The sequence below is a fragment of the Anabrus simplex genome, chromosome 13, assembly GCF_040414725.1.
Source record: "Anabrus simplex isolate iqAnaSimp1 chromosome 13, ASM4041472v1, whole genome shotgun sequence".
Taxonomy (NCBI): Eukaryota; Metazoa; Arthropoda; class Insecta; order Orthoptera; family Tettigoniidae; genus Anabrus; species Anabrus simplex.
In genome coordinates this window covers 60,475,901-60,498,423 of record NC_090277.1, presented here as the reverse complement: position 1 = coordinate 60,498,423, position 22,523 = coordinate 60,475,901, and the positions used below count along the sequence as shown (strand labels likewise).

The 22,523-nt window shown below is 39.1% G+C and overlaps 1 protein-coding gene across 1 annotated transcript in view; it reads left to right on the top strand.

Annotated features, from left to right (window-relative positions):
* The window catches only part of LOC136884647 (small ribosomal subunit protein uS8A), a 41,148-nt gene extending 20,001 nt beyond the window's left edge, over window positions 1–21,147 (top strand). Inside the window, exons 3-4 of the mRNA XM_067156877.1 lie at window positions 1,646–1,811; window positions 21,015–21,147. Coding sequence (XP_067012978.1) covers window positions 1,646–1,811; window positions 21,015–21,108 — 260 coding nt within the window. The 3' untranslated portion in view covers window positions 21,109–21,147. The remainder of the gene's footprint in view (window positions 1–1,645; window positions 1,812–21,014) is intronic.
* The last annotated feature ends 1,376 nt before the right edge of the window (window positions 21,148–22,523 follow it).

Here is a 22,523-nt window from a genome sequence, read left to right as displayed (position 1 = left end):
TGGTATGAGGGTCATGAGTAAAAATCTGTGGCCTCCTCGTAGCCCAGATTTAACAGCATGTGATTTTTATTTGTGGGGAATATTAAAAAATGTAGTTTATAAGAACAACACTCTCAAGAGCTGCAGTTGCATCCATCAGTGCTGAAGAACTTGGTAGAGTAACTAAAAACTTCATTAGGAGATGCTGATTATGTTTAGCAGCGCATGTGGAACATTTTCAGCATAAACTGTAAAAAATTGTGAGTAAGATACATGATAAATGCATGATAATTTCTGCTGTACATATGCACGCGCGGTAGCCGGCAACTGAACAGTCACTGTATAAGTACCTCACCGTGTTACAAATTTTGCTTTTGCTGCTTAGTATGATCAAATTTTTCATAACCCTGAAAATGTTTTCAGTCATCCCTTGTCAAAGGAACGTGATTTTCAACACAGATAGAGCCCTTGCTACAGGAAGCAGGCCAGGGAAAGTTGTGCAAAAACAGGAAAATGAATTAAATTCCATAACTTTACAGAGTAAATTACACCTTAAGAGAGCAAGCAGTTAAGCTCAGATATGTTCTGACCGGGCGAGTTGGCCGTGCGCGTAGAGGCGCGCGGCTGTGAGCTTGCATCCGGGAGATAGTAGGTTCGAATCCCACTATCGGCAGCCCTGAAAATGGTTTTCCGTGGTTTCCCATTTTCACACCAGGCAAATGCTGGGGCTGTACCTTAATTAAGGCCACGGCCGCTTCCTTCCAACTCCTAGGCCTTTCCTATCCCATCGTCGCCATAAGACCTATCTGTGTCGGTGCGACGTAAAGCCCCTAGCAAAAAAAAAAAAAAAGATATGTTCTGTTTTGTTTGCCTGTTTTAAGTGAAATTGCTGAATAATCCAGTAAGCCTGTTTGTGTTTGTACTTTGCATTTAATTCAGAAGGTAAAAATTGTGTGTTGAGTGATACAGTGAGGGGTAGCAAATGTTTGTCACGTGATAGCCTACCTATGGATAAGGAACATAATCGTGTGAAGTTGACTAGCGTGGTGCATATTTGTCTCCTGGTAGCCCAATTATGGATACTGAAAGAGTGAACTCTCTTACTAATGAAGACAAAATTAAAATCCAGAAAGTGGACAGGCTTCCACATCTTTTAGCGGTTGATCATATATTGAAACTCGCATCTTCGAGTTTTGACTAGTCTATCGAATTCTTGTTGCATCCAAGATGAGCATCAGTCATATTCTCACACATGGTCGAGGTTAACTTCCAAATAATTCATTATGGAAGAATGTGACAAGGAAACAGTGTTATAACCCACTCTTCCGAAATATAAGATTTTAGCTAAAATTTGGTTTGTTGATACTTTGCAGGAGGAATGCAAGCGTTTTCTTGTATTGTCTTGTATTTTATACACGTTTTAAGACAATCTTGTGTTCCAATCCAGTGGGAAATATTTCTATCCCATCGTCGCCATAAGACCTATCTGTGACTTAAAGCAAATAGCAAACTTTGATAAGTTGCGTGCTAGCATTAAGATTTTTGTTCGTGGCTGTAGCACAACTGTTGCATTACCTTAATGATTGTGTTTTGTTTTTTTCTGTTGGTAACAATTAGCTAATAATTCAGAGTAAGTTCTGGTGATAATTTCGTGTTTTGATTACAGGTTACATCGGCGAGTTCGAAATCGTGGACGATCATCGTGCGGGTAAGATTGTTGTCAACCTAAACGGTAGGCTGAACAAATGTGGTGTCATTTCACCTAGATTTGACGTTCCCATCAACGACATAGAAAAGTGGACCAACAATCTTCTTCCATCTCGTCAGTTTGGGTGAGTATTTGTAATCTTCAGTTCATAGCGGTCTGACATGATTTAATTTTTTGTTTTAAAGAGAGAAGTATAGTTGGGCAGCCATACTCACACGTTTGATATTTACTTGCCTATGACAACCCCTCATCCCCCCACTTTCATCTTTGAAATTAGGGAAGTGTACAATAGATGAAAATCTCACATACAGTCGAATCTTGATACCTCGGATCACCTCAGGAGCTGGATTTTATTTCGAGTTAATGAAATGTTGAGATACAGAGAATTCTCACCTGTGAGGGTTGTGTGTAATTACAGCTTGATACTGTCATACTTGAAGTATTTGTAACTTTAATTACAACCCTTGTTATAGCAAGTCGTTAAAGATTCAGAGATGCCAACTATTATGATTCAATCGTAATAATTACAAATTACCCGTCATAATTACACGCCTTTACGAATGACACACCACAAATTACGATTTTTTGTTGATTTAAAAATCTAAGTGTGTGAGGTGTTCGATAGGATACACAAGGAATGCCATTTCAGCTTGAATTCTCAGAATATTCTTTTCAGATTTGTCAGTAAACATTTATACCTCTGCCCTTACCTGTCCCTCGTATAAGAATATTTCAAATTTTCACGCGCTGAACGCAGTGTGTGCTTCCGGTACCGGAAAAATATCTGCCTGTGAAGTGGTATATCTTGTGGAGATGTTGTCACATGATCAGTCTTCCATGCAAGTATTTGAGCTTTTTTGTTTTGGCAGCAAAGTAGTGACGAATTCCGTTTCATCGTGAATACTGTGTGTGTGACTGTTGAATATTTTGTGATTTTGGTGGCCAAATTTACATATATTACTCTTCTAGGATATGCTAATCATGTGTTTTGAAATGCGAAAAGTTTGAAATAAACATTGAAGTGATTTCTTGTGCAGAAAAATACATGTGGTGACGTTACCGTGACTAGTAACGCTAGTAAGAAGTCAAAACTAGTTCAAAAATTGGACTTTGATTTACGTGATTTCGAATTAACCGCCAATTCGCAATTCAGAAGTACCAACCCTTGCCGCGTTACAAATTATTCTAACGCCCGTTACTGCATGCAGTTAAGCTTGATTCACAGTTTATACCTTTCAAATGCCATGAAAAAAGAACTGTTTCCAAAATGTATCCAAGAAGGTGCATTTACAGTATTCAAATAATGCACTCGGATATCTCACTGGTAAACATAACCTCACGCAACGAAAGGGGAAAAAAAGCACGATTCAAAGACGAGGAGAAATCTATGCTGGCTCTCTTGTGCAAGTGCTTTATTAATTGGATTACTATACTGTATGCATTTTAGATGCCTTGTATTTACACAAAAAGTACCCGATGCCCTTAAAATAGAACTTTCCTATGACTCTATCCTTGTACGATTTCCCGCTATGGCACTTCTCTAGTACTTCAGAAATGTAAACACTTGCCGCGTCACAAAGTATTCTAAGACCCATTAATACTTGCAATCACCTCGATTCACAGTTTAAACCTTTCAAATGCCATGGAAAAAACTATTTCCGAAATGTATCCAACAAGGTGCATTTACAATGTTCAAATAATGCACTTGGATAAATCATTGACAAACATAACCTCACGCAACGAAAGAAAGAAAAAATCGCACAATTCAAAGACGAGGATAAATTATGCCAGTTCCCCTGTGCAAATGCATTGTTTTTTGGATTTCTGTACTGTTTGCATTTTTAGATGCTTTATACTGGCATGGAAAGTGCCCGCCGCCCTTAAAACATTGAAGCTTATCGAACTTTCCTATGACAAGTGGATAAAGTATCTCGCGTCCATGTGCATTACAACCCACTACTATGACCCCCATCCTTCACCCTTGTAAGATTTCCTGGCTGGCAATATATCCTTTAAAACCATAAGACCGTTTGGGCTCGCATTAAAATAAAGGAATGCAGTTTCACCGGCAATGACAATATTGTTCGGTGCCTACGAATTTATTATATGAGCTACGTTTTTTCGTCAATTGTCGGCATCGCCAGTGTTCGCGGATTCTGTTTTCCCGCACATTGCCTGTTGCGTGATATTGCGGCGTTCCTTAAAAGGTTGAATACAAAAGAATTCCGATTTCATTCAACTTAGCAATCATGAAACGCACTGTAGACTCACCGAAGTGAGTGTAAGTGCGGAAAGCTACCCCTCCACGTTCCGGAACGCGCTTTCTATTATGACGCGGAGCGGATAAATTTCGAGTTTAAATTACTCTATAACACACTAGTGTTTTGAAATGTAAAAGCAGTTTCGAATTAAAAGTCTGAATTTCGGTAATGGGGCCGACATTGTACTTCGAATTATGAATTGTCTGTATTTCGAATTAAACAATTGAAATAACATGCAAAACTGTATCTCATATTTCGGGGAACGAGAGCTGCTTCGAATTAGGCGGGATTTTGAATGAACCAATTTCGAATTATCGAGGTTCTACTGTATTCGAAAGATGGCCCTGTTTACTGTATTCCTCAAAATCTCCTTCACCTGTGTTTTGTAGTTTGTGTAATCGCGATTTTTCGGGTGCGCATTGTAGACGAAACTACTGTCGTAAACACGTGGCTAGCAAAATACATACGGATACAGTTGAGGGGCACAAACAAGAATTTAACCATTTTCCCTAAATCCTCAGAAGATGAAAGCTCGGTAACAAATGCTGAGTTGTTTATGACTTTTCTTGTTGAACACAACTTGCCATTAGTCTGCAGTGACCGTGCGGGATGTTTGTTCAGGAAAATGTTTTCCGATTCCAAAATAGCTACAAAGTACGGTTGTGCGAGGACAAGAATGGGAATAATATATAAGTAATAATAATAACGTAAACGTTTCCACCTTTTCAATACTAAAATATATTCACAAAATTATAAATTACACGGTACTAGTTTCGACTCATCTAGGGGTCATCATCAGCCAAAAGTGATCTTTGCTCCAATACGGCTGATGATGACCCCTAGATGGGTCGAAACTAGTACTGTGTAATTTATAATTTTGTGAATATATTTTAGTATTGAAAAGGTGGAAACGTTTACGTTATTATTATTACTTTTTTATTCTCAGTTCAATACGGACCAAAAACATGAAATTCATAACCATTAATGACAAGAATGGGAGCGCTAGTTAAAACTTTGGCTTCTACAGTTGAGGGAAAGGTAAGAGTTAGGCCGCGTGCACACCGAACGCGCTTCGCATAGTGTGTCGCGTGTTGCTCAACGCTAAGCATAACCAGTGCTTTATTCGTAATCCAGGTGTTCACACCGTCCGCACTCTACTGCGCTGAACGCCTATCTTACAGCTAAGTGAAGCGCCAGACAACGTGCAGTGTTGGTTAATTGCTTAGCGTTACCTAGCTGGTTCTGAATCTGTGGAAGAAGAAATTATTCATGCAGTGATTCAAAGAGAAGAAATATGGAACCCAAGACACAAAAACTATAAAAATTTAACTGTTTTGCAAAATAAGTGGCCTTAAGTATCTACAACAGTTGTATCGTATTCCTACAGTAAACATATACTGTAATATTACTTCCACTGTCACACTTTACTGGGCTTAACATTGTGACAGGATGAAATTGGGTATGGATTTTAGTGTCGGAAGTGTCCGAGGAGAAGTTCGGCTTGCCAGGTGCAGATCTTTTGAATTGACGCCCGTAGACGACCTGCATCAGGATGAGGATGAAATGATTATAAATACACATATACACCCAGCCCCCGTGCCAATGCAATTTGCTAATTATGATTACAATTCCCGGCTCTGCCGGGAATCGAACCTGGGACTCTGTGACCAAAGGCCAGTGCGGTAACCATTTAGCCATGTAGCCGGACACTTTGTGACAAAGTGCATAGAATGTCCCAGACTGTCATATCGGTTTATAATTTTGCCAATGGAGGGTGGTAACGGAGAATATCACTCTGCAGGCTATTCTCCCGTCACCGAGAGAACCGAACCTGATGTAAACAAAGAAAAATGTGTATCCGTATGTATCCATCCGCGGTCTAAACGCTGATTGGAGAATCACTGGGCTAGTTCCGGACACATGGCAGGAACCACGTGAGCAGTCTTGAAACTGTCGTTACTTCGCTTGACTGCGGCTATTACATCAGGATTAACTCTACATAGACTGTTGTCGGATACCACCGACGTCAACATGTACAGTAGGTGACAGGCAATTGTGTTGCGGATTACGGCACAAATTATACTCACTGTCCGCGAAAAATAAACAACAATGAATAATAAATGGCATCTCGATATTTAACGTATCAGAAAAGATAGATTTGGATTTATGGCCGAAACGTAAATACGTAATAAATCAATCATAACAGCGCATATAAGTAAAACTTCACACATTTAATATTCTAATCAAGTAAAATTCTAGCGAGGAACTTAGAAGAGGCAATATTAAAACAATAAAATGTACAGTACCGGTACTTTACCTAATCAGAATATAAAGGACGAACGCGTTCTAAGTAAGGGCTTCTTCGATTTCCCAGGTGTTCTTACCAATCCTTGGTGCAGTCGTTCGCTGCGTGCGGTATTAATGCTCCACTCCGAAACACAAGTGAAATCGGATGTCAGCTTCGCAAATCCTTTAAAAGTCGGGTATTTCTTACAAACTTTATGAAACACATTCAATGCAATTGCCTTCTCGCCACTTTTCAAAGATTTCCCTTTGCGATGCTTAACGAACTCAACTCGGTGATCCACATTGCACAAGAACAAGTAATGTCCCACTCTCTTAACTCACGCACTGTACTGCTTGCTTCCCAAGCTCACAGCTTAACAAAATGGCGGGTCAAGCATGAGCGAATGCGTCCCTCGTGCTCTTCAATTTGAAATGCTTGTTTATTTTAAATAACATTGAATACAAATAGTTTTTTGTATATTTCTCTGACTTAAATTATTTGAGGAATAATATTTCGGATATTTGGCATCTAGGATCGCATTAGCCATGATGTGGCTAAAGAACTAGTTTCATGTCTCCGCGTAGGTGTCCCGCGGCAGCACTAACCAATAAACGTTAACCCAAGCACGTGCTTATGTTTACATCACGACTGGTTCTCTCGGTGAAATCTGTATAGTAGTGGGCTTGGAAGTAAATATTTCTGTTTATTATTTATATTTGTCACACATTTACTCCACTTTTGTTACGATGATTGTGTATGCTAATTGTAACAATATTGCAAAATATTATTTATATTTATTATATAAAGAGCGTGATTTAGTAGGAAATTTAATTTCCACGTGTTTGTTACACGGTGCTCCTAGATAATTCGGAAAATTGAATTTCTTCCAATACTTCTCTGCTACTTGACGCTACATTTCAGTTGCAGGGTTTGGAAGGTCAAAGGTATTTTTTGTCATTCTTAAGTAATCATAAAATTTATCGCGATAAAGTCTTGCATCTCTGTGCAAACGATGGAATTCTCTGAAAGTGATTCGTTCTTCATTAAATTCATGAACCCACTTTCGATTCTTTTTCCTAATTTTCAATTTTAGGTAACTGTTATCCATCAGTAAACTATTTCTAGTGTACTTGGATAACGGCATTAGTTTGTGACCACCCTAAAATGCCTCGCACCAAACTAAGCTGAGAGCACGGCGTAGAGTTTTCGGTGTGAACAGTAAGCACGCCTTGCGCTATGCATAGCATTTCACGCTACACGCGACACACTATGCGAAGCACGCTCGGTGTGCACGCGGCCTTAATGTTTATATGCCAGCCTTTGAATGTTATATCTGGTTGAATTGTATGTTGTTCATTGATATTTCAATTATGTGTAAGTTAGTGAGATCTCGGGGGAAAAATCTGGCCCCCCTCGGTGCCTTAATGGCTGCATTACTAATTGCCTTTCTTGAAAGTTGGCATGCACACAGTAGAGGACAATATTTTTCACTCTGAGTCTTCTTTTCTGCCACATAGTTTTCAACAACAGTTATTGCTGCAAAAACCTTTTCATTTAAACATACATTCGAATGACTCTGTATATAGGATCGAAGAATAGGCAGTGCACTTAATGCCTTGTCTAGTGACGATTCAGGAGAGGGTACCTACAGCTCCCTCTATGGTCACACTCAGCAGGGGTAGACAGATCAGCTATACTGTAGTATGCTAAGTATTGCACAGTTAATGTTGAACAAAATTCGAGTTACAGAATATTTTCAGGTCTATGGAGGAAACATTTGCTTCGAGAAATGGAGAAATCAGTGTAATCGAAAATAGACCAGGCGGGTGGGAAATTGAAATAATTTCAAGACGCTGGAAATTTGAGTAATGGAAGTTTGAGATATCGAGGTTCAACTATATTATTAAGATCTAGCCTGATTTAATCCGCACATCTAAACAGTTTTATATCAGCCCCCTACATTTCTTCTTAGTCCGGCTCCATGGCTAAGTGGTTAGCGTGGTGGCCTTTGGTCGCAGGGGTCCCGAATTCGATTCCCGGCAGGGTCGGGAATTTTAACCATCATTGGCTATTTCTCTGGCACAGGGGCTGGGAGTATGTACTGTCTTCATCATCATTTCATCCTCATCATGATGCGTAGGTTGCCTATGGCTGTCAAATCAAATGACTTTCACCTGGCGAGCCGAACTTGTCCTCGGACACTCCCAGCACCAAAAGCCATACGCCATTTCATTTCTTCTTACATTTTGTGTAATCAATTCAATGACGGATCATCGCATTCACCACTTCTTTCATACAGACTGCTTTAGAAAAGCTGGAGTGGTTGATTCGTGCATAAGACGACATCACAGGAGGTGAAACAGAGGGAAACTTGGATGTGCCTAGAAGTGTGATTCCTGCTGACTACATCGTGGGCTGTGGTGTGTTAATGAAAACGAAAAGTAAGAATCACTGATGCGAATTTGTGGCAAACTTTGATTGCTAGAAATCCATGTGATGATGAGGCAGAAGAGGAAAGTGTGCCTTGAAGTGTTTAACAGAATTTGACTCTTGTACACGTAAAAAACGTGGCCATAATATTCTATATTTTCTTGTCGCGAAGATCTGTGCCAGAGTCTGTCTTAAATTCTTGTGCAGTGGTTGATGACTACCTTGAATGTTCTTGTGTGTACCGCAACAGGGTAACTATACACAAGAACCTTGTTTATACGGATTAAGTGGGACCGGAACTGATCTGGATAATCCGGGGAAAAAACTAAAAAACAAATACAGTATATGTTATATAATTTTATTAACATAAGTTGTCCAGTAATACCTTTTTTCAATTGTACAAAAAAAATACAAAAATACTTTTCTTACATTTATGACTGTTTTATGGACTGAAATACTGTGTAAGTTTTTTCTGTTTTACATATTGTATAGCGTTTGCGTGCAGCATGACCACGAAGACGTTTCACTAACATCAGTTCTGCCAGTGTGTTTTCAGTCTAGGATTCTAAATATGACATCAACTTGTCCAGCTGCATTGGATTCATTATTTCTTCTGATGGAGCACCGGTTTCGTTTTCAAATTCACCATTGCTGAATTAGTAGTGCGTTGTATTCAGAAGAGCGTGGGTTCGAATCCCACCTCGGCCGTCCTGGGAATGGTTTTCCACGGTTTCACAATTCTCAGTTCCAGGTGAATGCTGGACCGGTACCTTTGACCGTGGCCAAATTACTTCCAATTCCTATCATTGCGCATCCTTGGTGGAAAAGACATTCAAGAAGAGTCGACCCTGTAAAAGAAATACTGTACAAGTAAAAATAAATTTTTATTATTTTCGATCCTGATAAACCGGACATCCAGTTAATAAGGGCCGGATAAACTAATTTCTTGTGTACTTCTATCTCTCTATTTGAAAATTTGCCTAGAACCTCTCTCAATTACTGTATATCAGTACTTTGTTCATATATCCTAACTTTCCTAACATCTAACAAACCTTTATCTGTAAATTCATGCTGAAGTAATGCAGATCTTGTAATGGAGATAAACAGGCAACTTCTTAATAATTGGCATATTTCAGTATAACAAAATTTTTCTAGAACAAATTAATTTCTTCTTCTACCGCTCTCCCCTCACTTGTGGGGTCTCGGGTGTGAACTGTGTCGCACATGTGGATTTGGTCCTGTTTTATGGCGGATGCCCGTCCTGGCGTCAACAGAGAAGGATGTAATCACTATTGCGTGTTTCTGTGGTGGTGGGTAGTGTAGAGTGTTGTCTGAATATGAAGAGGAAAGTGTTGGGAAAAGTACAAACACCCGGTCCCCGAACCAGAAGAATTAAACACGATTAAAATCCCTGATCCGGATGGAAATCGAACCAGGGACCCTCTGAACCGAAGGGCTCAGCGTTAACCGTGATCAAACATAACCTGGAATTCCCAACACATAGGTAAGCCTATGATGGATTGTCAATTATATCATGCGCATTACACAGCTGTGCGACTTTTTAATGAAAAATTATGGAATGCTGCCTTTTTTAAATTATTGAAATATACAATGTGTAATTTCTTTACTTATTCTCTGTGTTCTTAATGCTTTCTTCCGCTAAGTTCAGTAACAATTTACTCTCTTGGAAAGTCATATTAGACTTCTTTCTTAGTTTCTGCTCAATAGCGGACATAATTTTTGCAGATTATTTGCAAACCCGGGGTGGAATCCAAAACCTGTTTACATTTCAATAGTGGCGGCACATGGCCACTTGTTTTCCGTATGTCACTATACGAAAAATTTACTGTTCAAATTCAGATTGAACAAAAACTTAGTTTTGGTAAACTGAGATAATACATTCTGTGATGAATACAGAAGTGAGTGTTATCCAAGATAATGACGTCCGAGTTTTGGAAATCTAAGATAACAGCAAGAGTAACTGACGTTGGTTAATATGGGCCTAAGTGTTTACCTGTCTGATATCTTCGTTATGCCCTCTGTGGATCAGTGGTAGAGAGTTGGCCTCTGGATAGTGGGTTCAAACCTGGCAGACGTCACACTTTTGAAAGGTGGAAAAAAAGTTTGACATTCCATGTCGTATGGTGTCGAAATGTAAAAGATCTCTGGTAATACATATGTGTTTACCATACAATATTCACTAAAATTCAGCCATAGGCGCCCGAAAGAGATTTGGTTTACTGTCCGTCTAGTAGGCCTAGAGTAAAACAGTACTTTGAAATTGACGAGCCATATAGTGTCAAATTAGCTGAATCCATGTAATTTTATCATATTCACTTTTTATGTAGTATTCCCTGTCCGGCTGCTCATTCCTGCCACTCGCGTGACGAACATTTCCGGGCAGAACACTGGTGTGATGGTGCCCCCTTTATTACCAAGCTAAGCTGAGCCAGTGAGCGAGAGATCCCAAGGGGGACCGTTCGTTCACGGCTTTCTATTTTCTAGAGGCATTTAAGGGAAAGGGGTGACGACCAAGCACAAAAATAAATTTAAAATAACATTCTGATATTTATTCACATAAACACTCATTTGAAACAAAATATCCTTGCTGAATTTGAATACATTTGTACATTTTTACAAAAATAACATGACCTCCGTCGATGCAGGCAACAGTTAGGCTCTGAAATCAAATAATATCAGATTGGATTAGGCCTCTACTGCCTTTAAAAATTTTAAATGAAAATATAACCTGAGCCTCTTATAATTCACAACAGCACTTACAAAAATCAGCTGGCAGCTATCTCGTCGATTATTTCAGAAACAAATTTAAACAATTTTCCATTTTATTCATTAGAACTTTTTAACACGTGATCACTGTTAGCTACGTTACTTAAGGTAGGTAACACTTGCTATCGAAGCATAAATTCATTGAAAATTTAATTATAACTACATGTAAATTAATTTGAAGTTAAGAATCGCTTGCCTTTGCTGATAACGTGAACTAAACGATCTTTCGTCTAAATCACCATTAAATGAAACCAAATTCTAATCTAGTCTTACTTGACGTTAGTCTCAACAAATTTTTCCTTAAAGTACACAACAAATAAATTATCATGGTGGCAAACAAACGCTGAAATAATCTGTGTCGTTGCAATGAACGCACGACCAGATGAGAGCACAATGAACAATTGGACACATGAAAATATTCCTAACTACATCACACACACATCTCATTCACACAAGGGTAACACGTATTTTATGTACAATATTTACAAGCGAATCCTAACTTAATTATTTTTAACATGGTCACGTCAATAAGATTCAGTAGATGAACACATGTCCAGTAACTTTATCAACGTAATTGGTGACTAGTGATCGAATTAGATTTATCACTTTAATTGAAACAATCTTTAAATAACTACGGAGATCTATCTAAATTCCAGAAATTTACTCGAAGATTCCAGTAGAATTCAATAATCATCACCATCACATGGGTCAACAAGTCGCAAGCATAGCGTTCGTGAGCCTTAATCACTTTATTATTCCCTACATTCATGAAATGCATCCAACACGTGCTCCACATTTATTACAATTTACTGTGTTCCAGAGACACAAGCAACAAATTATTCAAATACAGTAATATCCCGCATGATCACCAATATTCCAGGTGCAATTATGAACAGAGCACATCAAATATGATATACGAAATATTCTAAGTCAATTTATGGCTCACGACCATTAAATTACATTTTTAACCCGGTCTTATATTTGAAATGATTATTATTATTATTATTATTATTATTATTATTATTATTATTATTATTAGTAGTAGTAATTATTAGGTCTATCAGTCCTCTTGAAAATTGTTGTTAAATTAGATGACACGATTCTAATAAATTGCAAGTGAACTTAGATGACACTCGATTCGACACTACTACTCAAAATTAGGTACAACTCCATATCACGATATTTCAAATATCACATCTAAATCAAGTGAAGTTTATCGCGTGGGGATTTTTACATGTATAAATCCTACACTTGAGAATTCATCCAAAAGAACAACTACAGCAACTAATCTACAGTACTGTGCAAATTAATTGGGATTTTACAAAGAATTGAAGTTGGTTGGCTGTAACCGTTTTTATCTGCCCAACTGTTGTACTTCACAATGGCGAAAAATGAGAGTATCCTCCTATTCAATACATAATATATTCCGTCATTAGACGGAGCAAACAAATTCAAACATGTTTCGGCTCGCTTGAGCCGTCTTCAGTGAAAAAATTAGGGGGGTTGGAATAATTGACATAAGTTGAAAAAATGCTAAAAAAAACATGATGAAAGAGCAAATGGAAAAACAAACAAAAGAGAGCCTAGACGGAAACAAAATTAGCACAAATATACAATATTTAAATCAATATGCAGAGCAAAAAACAACTTATTGCGACAATATTCAGTGAAACAGGTGTTAATTTAAAATAATGATTGAAACTAAAAACTGCGTTAACCTAAGAAACAAGGGAATGAGAAAAAAATGATGCAGATGGAAATGAATAATAGTAGCACATGGTGAGGTTGTGGACCTCATAGTTTACAAATTACCGGGCGAGTTGGCCATGTGTGTAGAGGCGCGCGGCTGTGAGCTTGCATCCGTGAGATAGTAGGTTCGAATCCCACTATCGGCAGCCCTGAAAATGATATTCCGTGGTTTCCCATTTTTACACCAGGCAAATGCTGGGGCTGTACCTTAATTAAGGCGACGGCCGCTTCCTTCCAACTCCTAGGCCTTTCCTATCCCATCGTCGCCATAAGACCTATCTGTGTCGGTGCGACGTGAAGCCTATAGCAAAAAAAAGTTTACAAATTATTGGTTTAGTAAAAATGAACAAAACAGTTTGAAATTGCTGTCAAAATCATCCTAGTAGAAACCCATCACATCAAATTGGTCAGGAGGAGAGCGGGAGCAAACATTTTTTGAGAAACCAAGCCTGATATAACCTGTAGGCGAAAAGCCTGTGACAAGGAGAAAAAACACCAATGAAATTTAAGGCTTTGGAAATAGCATTCTCGATATCTTCTCAATCTAGCGGTCCCTTTCTTCATTATTGTTTCATAATGTTGGCTGGTGTCTTGCCTTATTATAAAGGGGTCGGAAGGGCCGCGTATAAAAATTGAGAAGCTGTGTTAGGTAGAAGACAGATGCATAGTAAACTGTAAGTAATCTAGTGGAAACCGTCAATGAAGTTCTAATGTGTAATGGAAAAAAATGAGGTTGTATGAGAAACATGGGTTGATAAGTAAAAAATGTGGAATGGTTGTGAAGAAAGCTTAAACTTACGGTGTGCAGTAGGTGGTTGTCCTCTCTAATGGCATGGCCTTCTCAAAGTAACAGTCTCGTTCGCGTGATCGAGTCTATTGTTGGTTTGGCTGTGTTTGCTAGGATGGAAGGGGAGGTGCAGGGCTGGTTTGAGGAAGGGAGAGGTGGTGAGTTGGAGAGATGGAGGTGGGGTTTGTTTGGCAAATATATGGAATGAATGTTTCAAGAGGATGTTAGTTTACTCGCTGACTTCTAAAGCTCGAATGGCGTGGCCTTCTCAAAGTGATGGTCTCGGTCGCGTGATCGAGTCTATTGTTGGTTAGGCTGTGTTTGCTAGGATGGAAGGAGCGGAGGGGGAAGGGGTGGTGCAGGGCTGGTGTGAGGAGGGGGGAGTGGTGGTGAGTGGGGGAGATGGAGGTGGGGTTTGTTTGTGTTATGGAAATTCTGACAAATGTATGGAATGAATGTTTCAAGTAGAATGTTCTTTTTCTCGCTGACTTCATTTAAATTGTGAGTGGGGTTCATAAACTGATCTAAATCGATGTGGATGCTCTCGAGAACGTTGAGCAAGGTGCCGTTTTGCTCATAATGCAAGATCTTCAGGTCTTTATCTATTGAAGTGTATTCGTGGCTGGATGCTTTATGATGTTCACTCATAGCTAAAAAAACTATTATATTTGAGAGCGTTGCGATGTTCGGCGTATCTTATGACAAAATTGCGGCCTGTTTGACCTATGTAGCTGGAATTACAGGATTGGCACTTTAATTTGTAAACTCCAGAGTTCAAATATTTGTTGTTGATGTTGCTATCGTTATTGTTGACACTGTGTGGATTGAAAATGAGTTTGGAGTTGGTGTGGGAGGTTCTGTAAGCTATTTTGATGTTGTGTTTCTTGAAAATATTAGAAATTTGGTGAATGCTACTGTTATTGAAAGTGAATGTGGAAAATTTTTCTTTAGGAACGGAATCTTTTACTAGGGTAGTCTTGGGTCTGCTTTTGTATCTATTGATGATTCTGCTGATGAAGATTCTATTGAAACCATTGTGTTCTGCAATATTGTAGATGGTATTAATTTCTTTTTTGTAATTCTTGCGAGATAAAGGGATAGTTAATGCTCTGAGGACCATGCTATTGTAAGCTGCTTTTTTATGTATGTCTGGGTGCACAGAGGTCTGATGGATGGTATTGATGGTGTGGGTGGTTTTCCTGTATATATTGAAGGATAAAGTGTTGTTGCTGTTGCGCATAATGGTTAAGTCCAGGTAATTAAGGGCTTTATTGTTTTCTGACTCTATGCTGAATTTTATATGTGGGTCAATGGAGTTGAGAAATCCAAGTACTGTGTTGCTGTTAGTAACGTGGGAGTCTAAAATAACAAAGGTGTCATCTACAAAGCGTGTCCAGTGTTGAATGCCATGTGCTACTACTATTCATTTCCATCTGCATCATTTTTTTCTCATTCCCTTGTTTCTTAGGTTAACGCAGTTTTTAGTTTCAATCATTATTTTAAATTAACACCTGTTTCACTGAATTTTGTCACAATAAGTTGTTTTTTGCTCTGCATATTGATGTAAATATTGTATATTTGTGCTAATTTTGTTTCCGTCTAGGCTCTCTCTTGTTTGTTTTTCCATTTGCTCTTTCATGTTTTTTAGCATTTTTTCAACTTATGTCAATTATTCCAACCCCCCCCCCCCCTAATTTTTTCACTGAAGATGGCTCAAGCGAGCCGAAACATGTTTGAATTTGTTTGCTCCGTCTAATGACGGAATATATGATGTATTGAATAGGAGGATACTCTCATTTTTCGCCATTGTAAAGTGAAAACCGTCAATACGGAATGGTTCTAATATCTTGCAACTGTTGTACTGTTGGTGGACTATTGTTGCCTTGACCATGAACAACAATTGTTGGTCCCCTCCAGTTCAGTTGAGTGCTTGTATTATATAGCAACAGTGTGTGTTATTTATATTTTTTCGAGAGGAAAAATTTGTGTTTTAACACATTCGCGCCCGTATCCGAGTTATTGCCTATAGCGTGTGGCCGTGCTGTGGACCTTATCAGAGTTAGCCCAGATAAGCGCAACCTTGAACTGGAGCCGTTCCTACGCAGCTGGGATCTATTTTGATCACAAATATGTGCGAGAGAGTTGAAAGTAATACACTTATGAATGCTTCTACTCACCAGAAACCACATGGCCACAGCGATTTTCCTTCCAAATGCACTTTCTTTGTTTTGTTTCTGAAGGTAGCCTAGGCTGGCACAACTGGCTGCGTAGTTGGTTTGTGATTGCACAAGCGTGTGTATAATCCTTTGGTATAATCGTGTTCTGAAGTGCAACTTGGCGTGTAAGGACAATATAAATGATGCAAGTGATGCGAATTTACAAAGCACAGTTTTTCAGCTGCTTGGAAATTATCTTGGCCAGGGGTATACAATATTGACTATTATTACAAATAGCGTTGGACTCGCGAAACAATTACGGTATCAGAACACTGCCGTATGTGGAACAATACGGTCAAATAAGGGTGTACCAAAAGATATAAAGGAACACCAGGCAATTCTCAAACAGGGGGGAAGTGAACCTGATATACAAGTACAGTCGCCTCTCTCCGAAATCTCAGCTTCATCTACTTCGTCAGCTCCAAGTCAACGTCCCGCGATTTTGCCGCCAAAAAGGGCACCTGCCAAGGATTCATCATTTAGCTTAGATGGGATGAGAAAAGAGCATATTCTCTTGAAGTTTCCACCATTAAATATAGTTAAGTTCCCCTGAAGAAGGTGCAAAGTTTGCTGCAAAGATAAAATTATTAGTGAAACACGCTATTTTTGTGGAAAGTGTGGTGTTCCCATTCACCCAGGAAAGTGTGACATTACTTACCACACCCTACAGAGATACTAGACGACTTTACTAAGGTATGTGGAAAATTTTGTATCCATGTCTTGTTTAGTTTAGAACTTATTGTGCAAAGAATTCATTGTTGTTTGGTCTGCCACTAACAGCTGGGATAGCTGGGCCAGCCCTTTAAATAGCCGCTCAGATGATGGGCGTGAATGTGTTAAAATGGACATTTCACGAGTGAAGCGGGCAAAAATAGTTGCTCTTTGTGAACACACATCCATGACTATGAGAGACATTGCCTCTGTTGTTGGTGTGGGAAAATCTAGTGTTTCGGGACTTCTTAGGGCATATAATGTCTCCAAAGAGAAAAGGCAGATGGGGACGGAAACGAAAAACCAACCCTAGAACTGACAAAATTCTATTTAGAAACAGTAGAATTCATCCTCACAAGACAAGCAAAGACCTTCAGAGAGATTTATTGGCTACTGGGGTTGAAATTGATTCTTCAACGGTACGGCATAGGCTTCTTGATTGTGGGCGGAAGGCGTGAAAGTCAATAAAGAAGCAGTTGTTAAAGCCTGCCATGAAGAAAAAACGGTTGGCATGGGCTAAAATATATCTATCTTGGCCCTCCAATGACTGGAAACTTGTACTTTTCAGTGACGAATCCCATTTTATTGTTCAAGGTTACAGGTTATAAATTTCATATTAGAGCCCGTATTGTCAAAGTATCAACTTTTGAAAATTTAGATTTTATAATTCCACCTTTACAATACTGTAATTTTAAGCATGAAGTCCAATTAAAATGATACGTTAAAACTGTTGTTCAAAACAACGAATTGTCAGTTATATCATGTTCACACCGCACCATTTTAACGTTGAAGATTGACAAGACGCTATCACGCCGCGTCACAATATACAAAGACTTTGCATTTACTTATTTTAATGTGTCCTCGCCTTATTTTTAATATTATGTATTTGTATCTGTGACTGAAGATGTCCTATAAGAGGACGAAACATGTTTCACGAGTGTAATTTAATGTAGTCTTTGTAATAGACAATTACAGTATTGTAAAGGTGGAATTATAAAATCTAAATTTTCACAAGTTCAAGGTTACAGAGCATGGGTTGTCAGGCGAAACATCCATGAGGCAGTGCGAGCTGAGCATCTTGAACAGACTGTAAAACATCCCCCAAAAAAAATGTTTTGGGGTTTCTTCACTGCAAGTGATCCTGGGGCTCTAGTTCCAGTTGGTGGCATGATGAATTCAGCCAAATACATGGAAATGCTTACGCGCAGGATTGTGCCATTCCTACAGACCTTCGCAGATGGTGGAGGAACATTTCAACATGATCTGGCCCCGTTTCACACTTCTAAGGCAGTCAAGACATTCGTGGAAGAAAACAACATTAATGTGCTTCAGTGGCCTGGTAATTCAACAGGCTTAAACCCCATAGAGAATTTGTGGAGTATTGTGAAAAAGGTGTCTTGGTAAAATGGACTGTTCAACAAAGGCACACATGTTAGTGTGATTTCATGACTAGGAACTACGAAACATCTGCTCTAACCCGATCAAATCTATGCCACAGCGTGTTCAGATTGTCATTAAAGCAAAAGGACGACACATTAGTTATTAATATTCAGTAAGCTCCTAACTGTATTATACATATAGTAATAAATCGTCTTGTCCCAATTAATTTGCACACAACTGTAATAGATCTCAAAATTCCAGTCATACAGGTAACTCGACTACCATGCCACCTTGAGAATGAAAATGGAAATAACTCAAACTATGGCAAAAACTATTAGAACTACGATCTAGGGAAGAAAGATCATCTAGTTTTACATAGATGAGAAAGATATTATACAATTAAAATGGTACTCGAATGTTAGGTGGTGTTCGATGCCTGGTGGAGGTCACTCATTCCGGCATGTCCCATTCGTCATCCTCTCCAGCCAGAAACGCCTTGCATATTTAGCAGGTCATGGAGATGCAGCAGTACACGTCCCACGATGAAATTATGGTGTTTCTTAAAGTAGCAGAATTCATCTTGAGGTTGAAGACGATCCGTTGGGCTGAGTCTTCGCCACGTGCGAGTAGTGTTAAGCTGCAACTAATACAGTAAGCATTAAAATATGCACACACCAGTCGGAATATTCAATATTCGCGTGGAGAAATGAACTTAACTTGGATCCACAAAATTCGAAGCACCACTTCGTAAGTTCTATCTTAAATAACTGCAGTCACAGTTAGGAGAGTAGATTTTGCGTCTACAAGACTGAATTAATTCCCACGTGGTCCCGATGAACAGCAAGTACATAGTCAGCAGCGCAGAATAAGCAGGAAGAAGAGATTTAATGCGAGCATGAGGTTTTATAGCTTTAGCTCAGGGGCATGTCTCATTTAACTCTTTCCCGCGGATTGCGTAGTAAAGCGTACTGGAGTCGCACATTGTCTCCCGCGGGTTGTGTAGTAAAGCGTACTCTACTTTCAAACAGACTTCCTCTGCCATCTGTCTGGTAAATATATAACGTTTTGGAACCAGTGAATTCCCTACGCTTCCTAGATACTACTGGCATGCACGGACTCCTAAAATAAAGTGTTCTTTTATATGTTTTCTTAGATAGAACAGACAGCTGACTGAATGTAAACACATTGCAGCAACATGGCTGCTCATAACCTGTTGGCCGTACGCGCAGAGGCGCGCGGCTGTGAGCTTGCATCCGGGAGATAGTAGGTTGGAATCCCACTATCCCACTGAAAATGGTTTTCCGTGGTTTCCCATTTTCACACCAGGCAAATGCTGGGGCTGTACCATAATTAAGGCCACGGCCGCTTCCTTCCAACTCCTAGGCCTTTCTTTCCCATCGTCGCCATAAGACCTATCTGTGTCGGTGCAACGTAAAGCCCCTAGCATAATCAGTTGAATGCGGAGGATATTTGTTACAAATTAGATCAATATGTTGACAAATGCACTGGTAGTGAGTTTGAAGTTGTAGGTATGATAATAAAAATGGTATGGGAAGCATATGGGACAGGATATGAATCTGAGAGAAATCGAAATACGGTACAGGACAGGAAATGTTCATTCAGGTACCGTCTCCTTTTAAAATATTAGGCCTACTTGTAAAAAACAAAATTATCAGTTTTAATTCTTCAGTTAATTCTGTTTTGGACTATGAGCCTCTACTTAATTGTATAATAGCCTGTTCCAACTAATGTCAATTTATCTTCCAATCCCATTCAGTCAAAAATTGTTTATAGTTTGTATGTCCGAGAGAAAGCACGATTTGCTATCTAAATATCTTCATCCGACTGATCCCGAAAATGAAATGAATTGGGAGAATCAGGGTGAGTTCCGGCATTCTCTGCATTACCAAGAAAATAAGAACCCCATCATGTCCAGCAATTTAGACAGACTTCAAGAACAAGCAATTTAACATTATGCACCATATTGGATGCTTCCTGAGGTATCGTTCTGAACGGGGGGGGGGGGTCTTGCGTGTAATTAGGTGATCTCATTGTATCATTTTAGAATAAATATAGTGTATTTTCCATTGTTACAAAATTTGAAGGTGATATCTTAAGTGGTTTTTACAGAATAAATTATTTAGTGAAGGTGCTCCACAACTATACCCGACAGTGAGTGAAAGATATTCCGTGGGAAAGGCTTAAAGGCGATCATTGGTTCACAGTGTCTCTTGTAATTGGCTCTTGACTATTTTAGAAATGTTGCTGCTTCCTCGCCCGCTGGTCGGTACATGCGCACTCCTCACTCGGGGAACCAGTCTATCACGTGATCTACCCCTGCACTCGATTGAAGGATCAGTACTTGCTCACACTGAATTGAAAAAAAAAACAGTCTGGTGCACTAATAATGACCAAATTTGACGGGGACAATAGGATGTTCTGTCTGCGGGGAGGGGGTTACCAGCAGTTGTTTACTGGAATCCGGTGAAGGTTAGGAGGAGTGTCTTAACCTGCTATAATTGGTTTTAATGCTTAAGTAACTTACTTGTGACTACGGTTCTGGGTGCTAATTGGAAAGTTTGTTTCGTTGGACGTCACACATTCTTCTTCGTTCTTAATGCTTGTGTTTGGGTCGAATATTCTTTATTGCAATATTGATAGTATTCCATAAATAGTTCTGCACTGGCATACAAGTGTTTAATTGAATCTTTTGTTGCAGGTTTGTTGTTCTCACCACCAGTGGTGGCATCATGGACCACGAGGAGGCGAGGCGGAAACATCTCGGGGGGAAGATTTTGGGCTTCTTCTTTTAATGTATAACCACGGTACTTTCAATAAATAAACAAAACTCATTCCGTTGAAAAAATTACTCTTACTAGCCCTATCTGTTCTCATATTAGCTTTCAAATTACATGAACGCATTCGCTTATTCTTTTCCAGCTTTGGAAGGAGATTAGCAGGTCTTGTTTTGGTTATACGGTCATTTGGAATATTTTTACCGGTAAGGCTGAGCTACCACTGAAGTGATGTGACTAATGATAATAGCGCATAAAGTGGCAAGTATGTAGCATAAAACTTCAGATTCAGCCGATTAATGTGCACCATCCTATACTGGACTGATAAGATACGACATGCCACTTAAATGCAGGTGGCTCTTATTTCATGCCTCTTGTTACATCCAAGTCAGTGACTAAACTCCAGGGGCCCACCCCACTATTATACCATATACTTTACTTGAAAATGAATGGTAAACATCAATATAGCCTTGCAGAGAAATATCTCTGTATATCCCATCTCCTTGCCCATTCTTTAAAACAACTGCAATCTTTCAGGATACATGTTATTCTCTTTTAACCATGTTGAAGGCACCGCCGTTCTTGCCAACCAGGGTGTAGCTAAAATTGCCTTTTAACCTTCTTATTATTTGTTGAAGTTAATTGCATTGGCTAACACCAGAATATCTTCATCTTCCGAGGAAGGCGTGTCGCTGGTTACTGAATGCTCACTTAAATGGGTGTTGTCATATGCAAACTCAATGTGACTCTGGTATCTGTCGTGTTGCTCCTAGATCATCTACCTTACTACTGCTGGAAGACTTTTCTTAAAATGTGAAACCTGTTTTTCTTAAATATTCTGATTTACTTTGAACTTCAAGTTGAGGCTATCAATGCAATAGTGGCCTAACTTTCAGTACCTACTGTGGTTTGTGGGAATGGCAACTGGAAGATTGGACCTTTGAAAAACTGGTGTGTAAGGTAGTGTTTGCGGCACAGGCATGATTGTTGTACTCATAATGTGGTTTGGTGTACAATGATCGGACATAACTGTAGTTAATAATGGTTTATTGACAGGTTTGGTGTGGGTTAGGCCACTATTGTTTTAGCCCACTTGGCTGTAATGTACAAAATGTTTGGAATAGGCAATTATTGCAATACAAACTTGATTACTGTAATTGTCAACATACTCATGGTGTTAATCATCATCAGTGTCATCATTTACAGGATGTAATGTGTGGCAAGGTGTACGAATTGCGGCAGGATTTTTTCAACATCTTAATAGCTTGACATTGGGTAGTACTGTAGTAAGTCAACAGCTGTGATTAATTTCGACCCACGTTTCACAAAACTTGCTTCAAATGGAACATCTGGCTCATTGGAATACTTTTAGTGCATTATATGAGGACATGAGGTCCTGTATATAGAGAAAGGAACACAATAGGACAAGCACA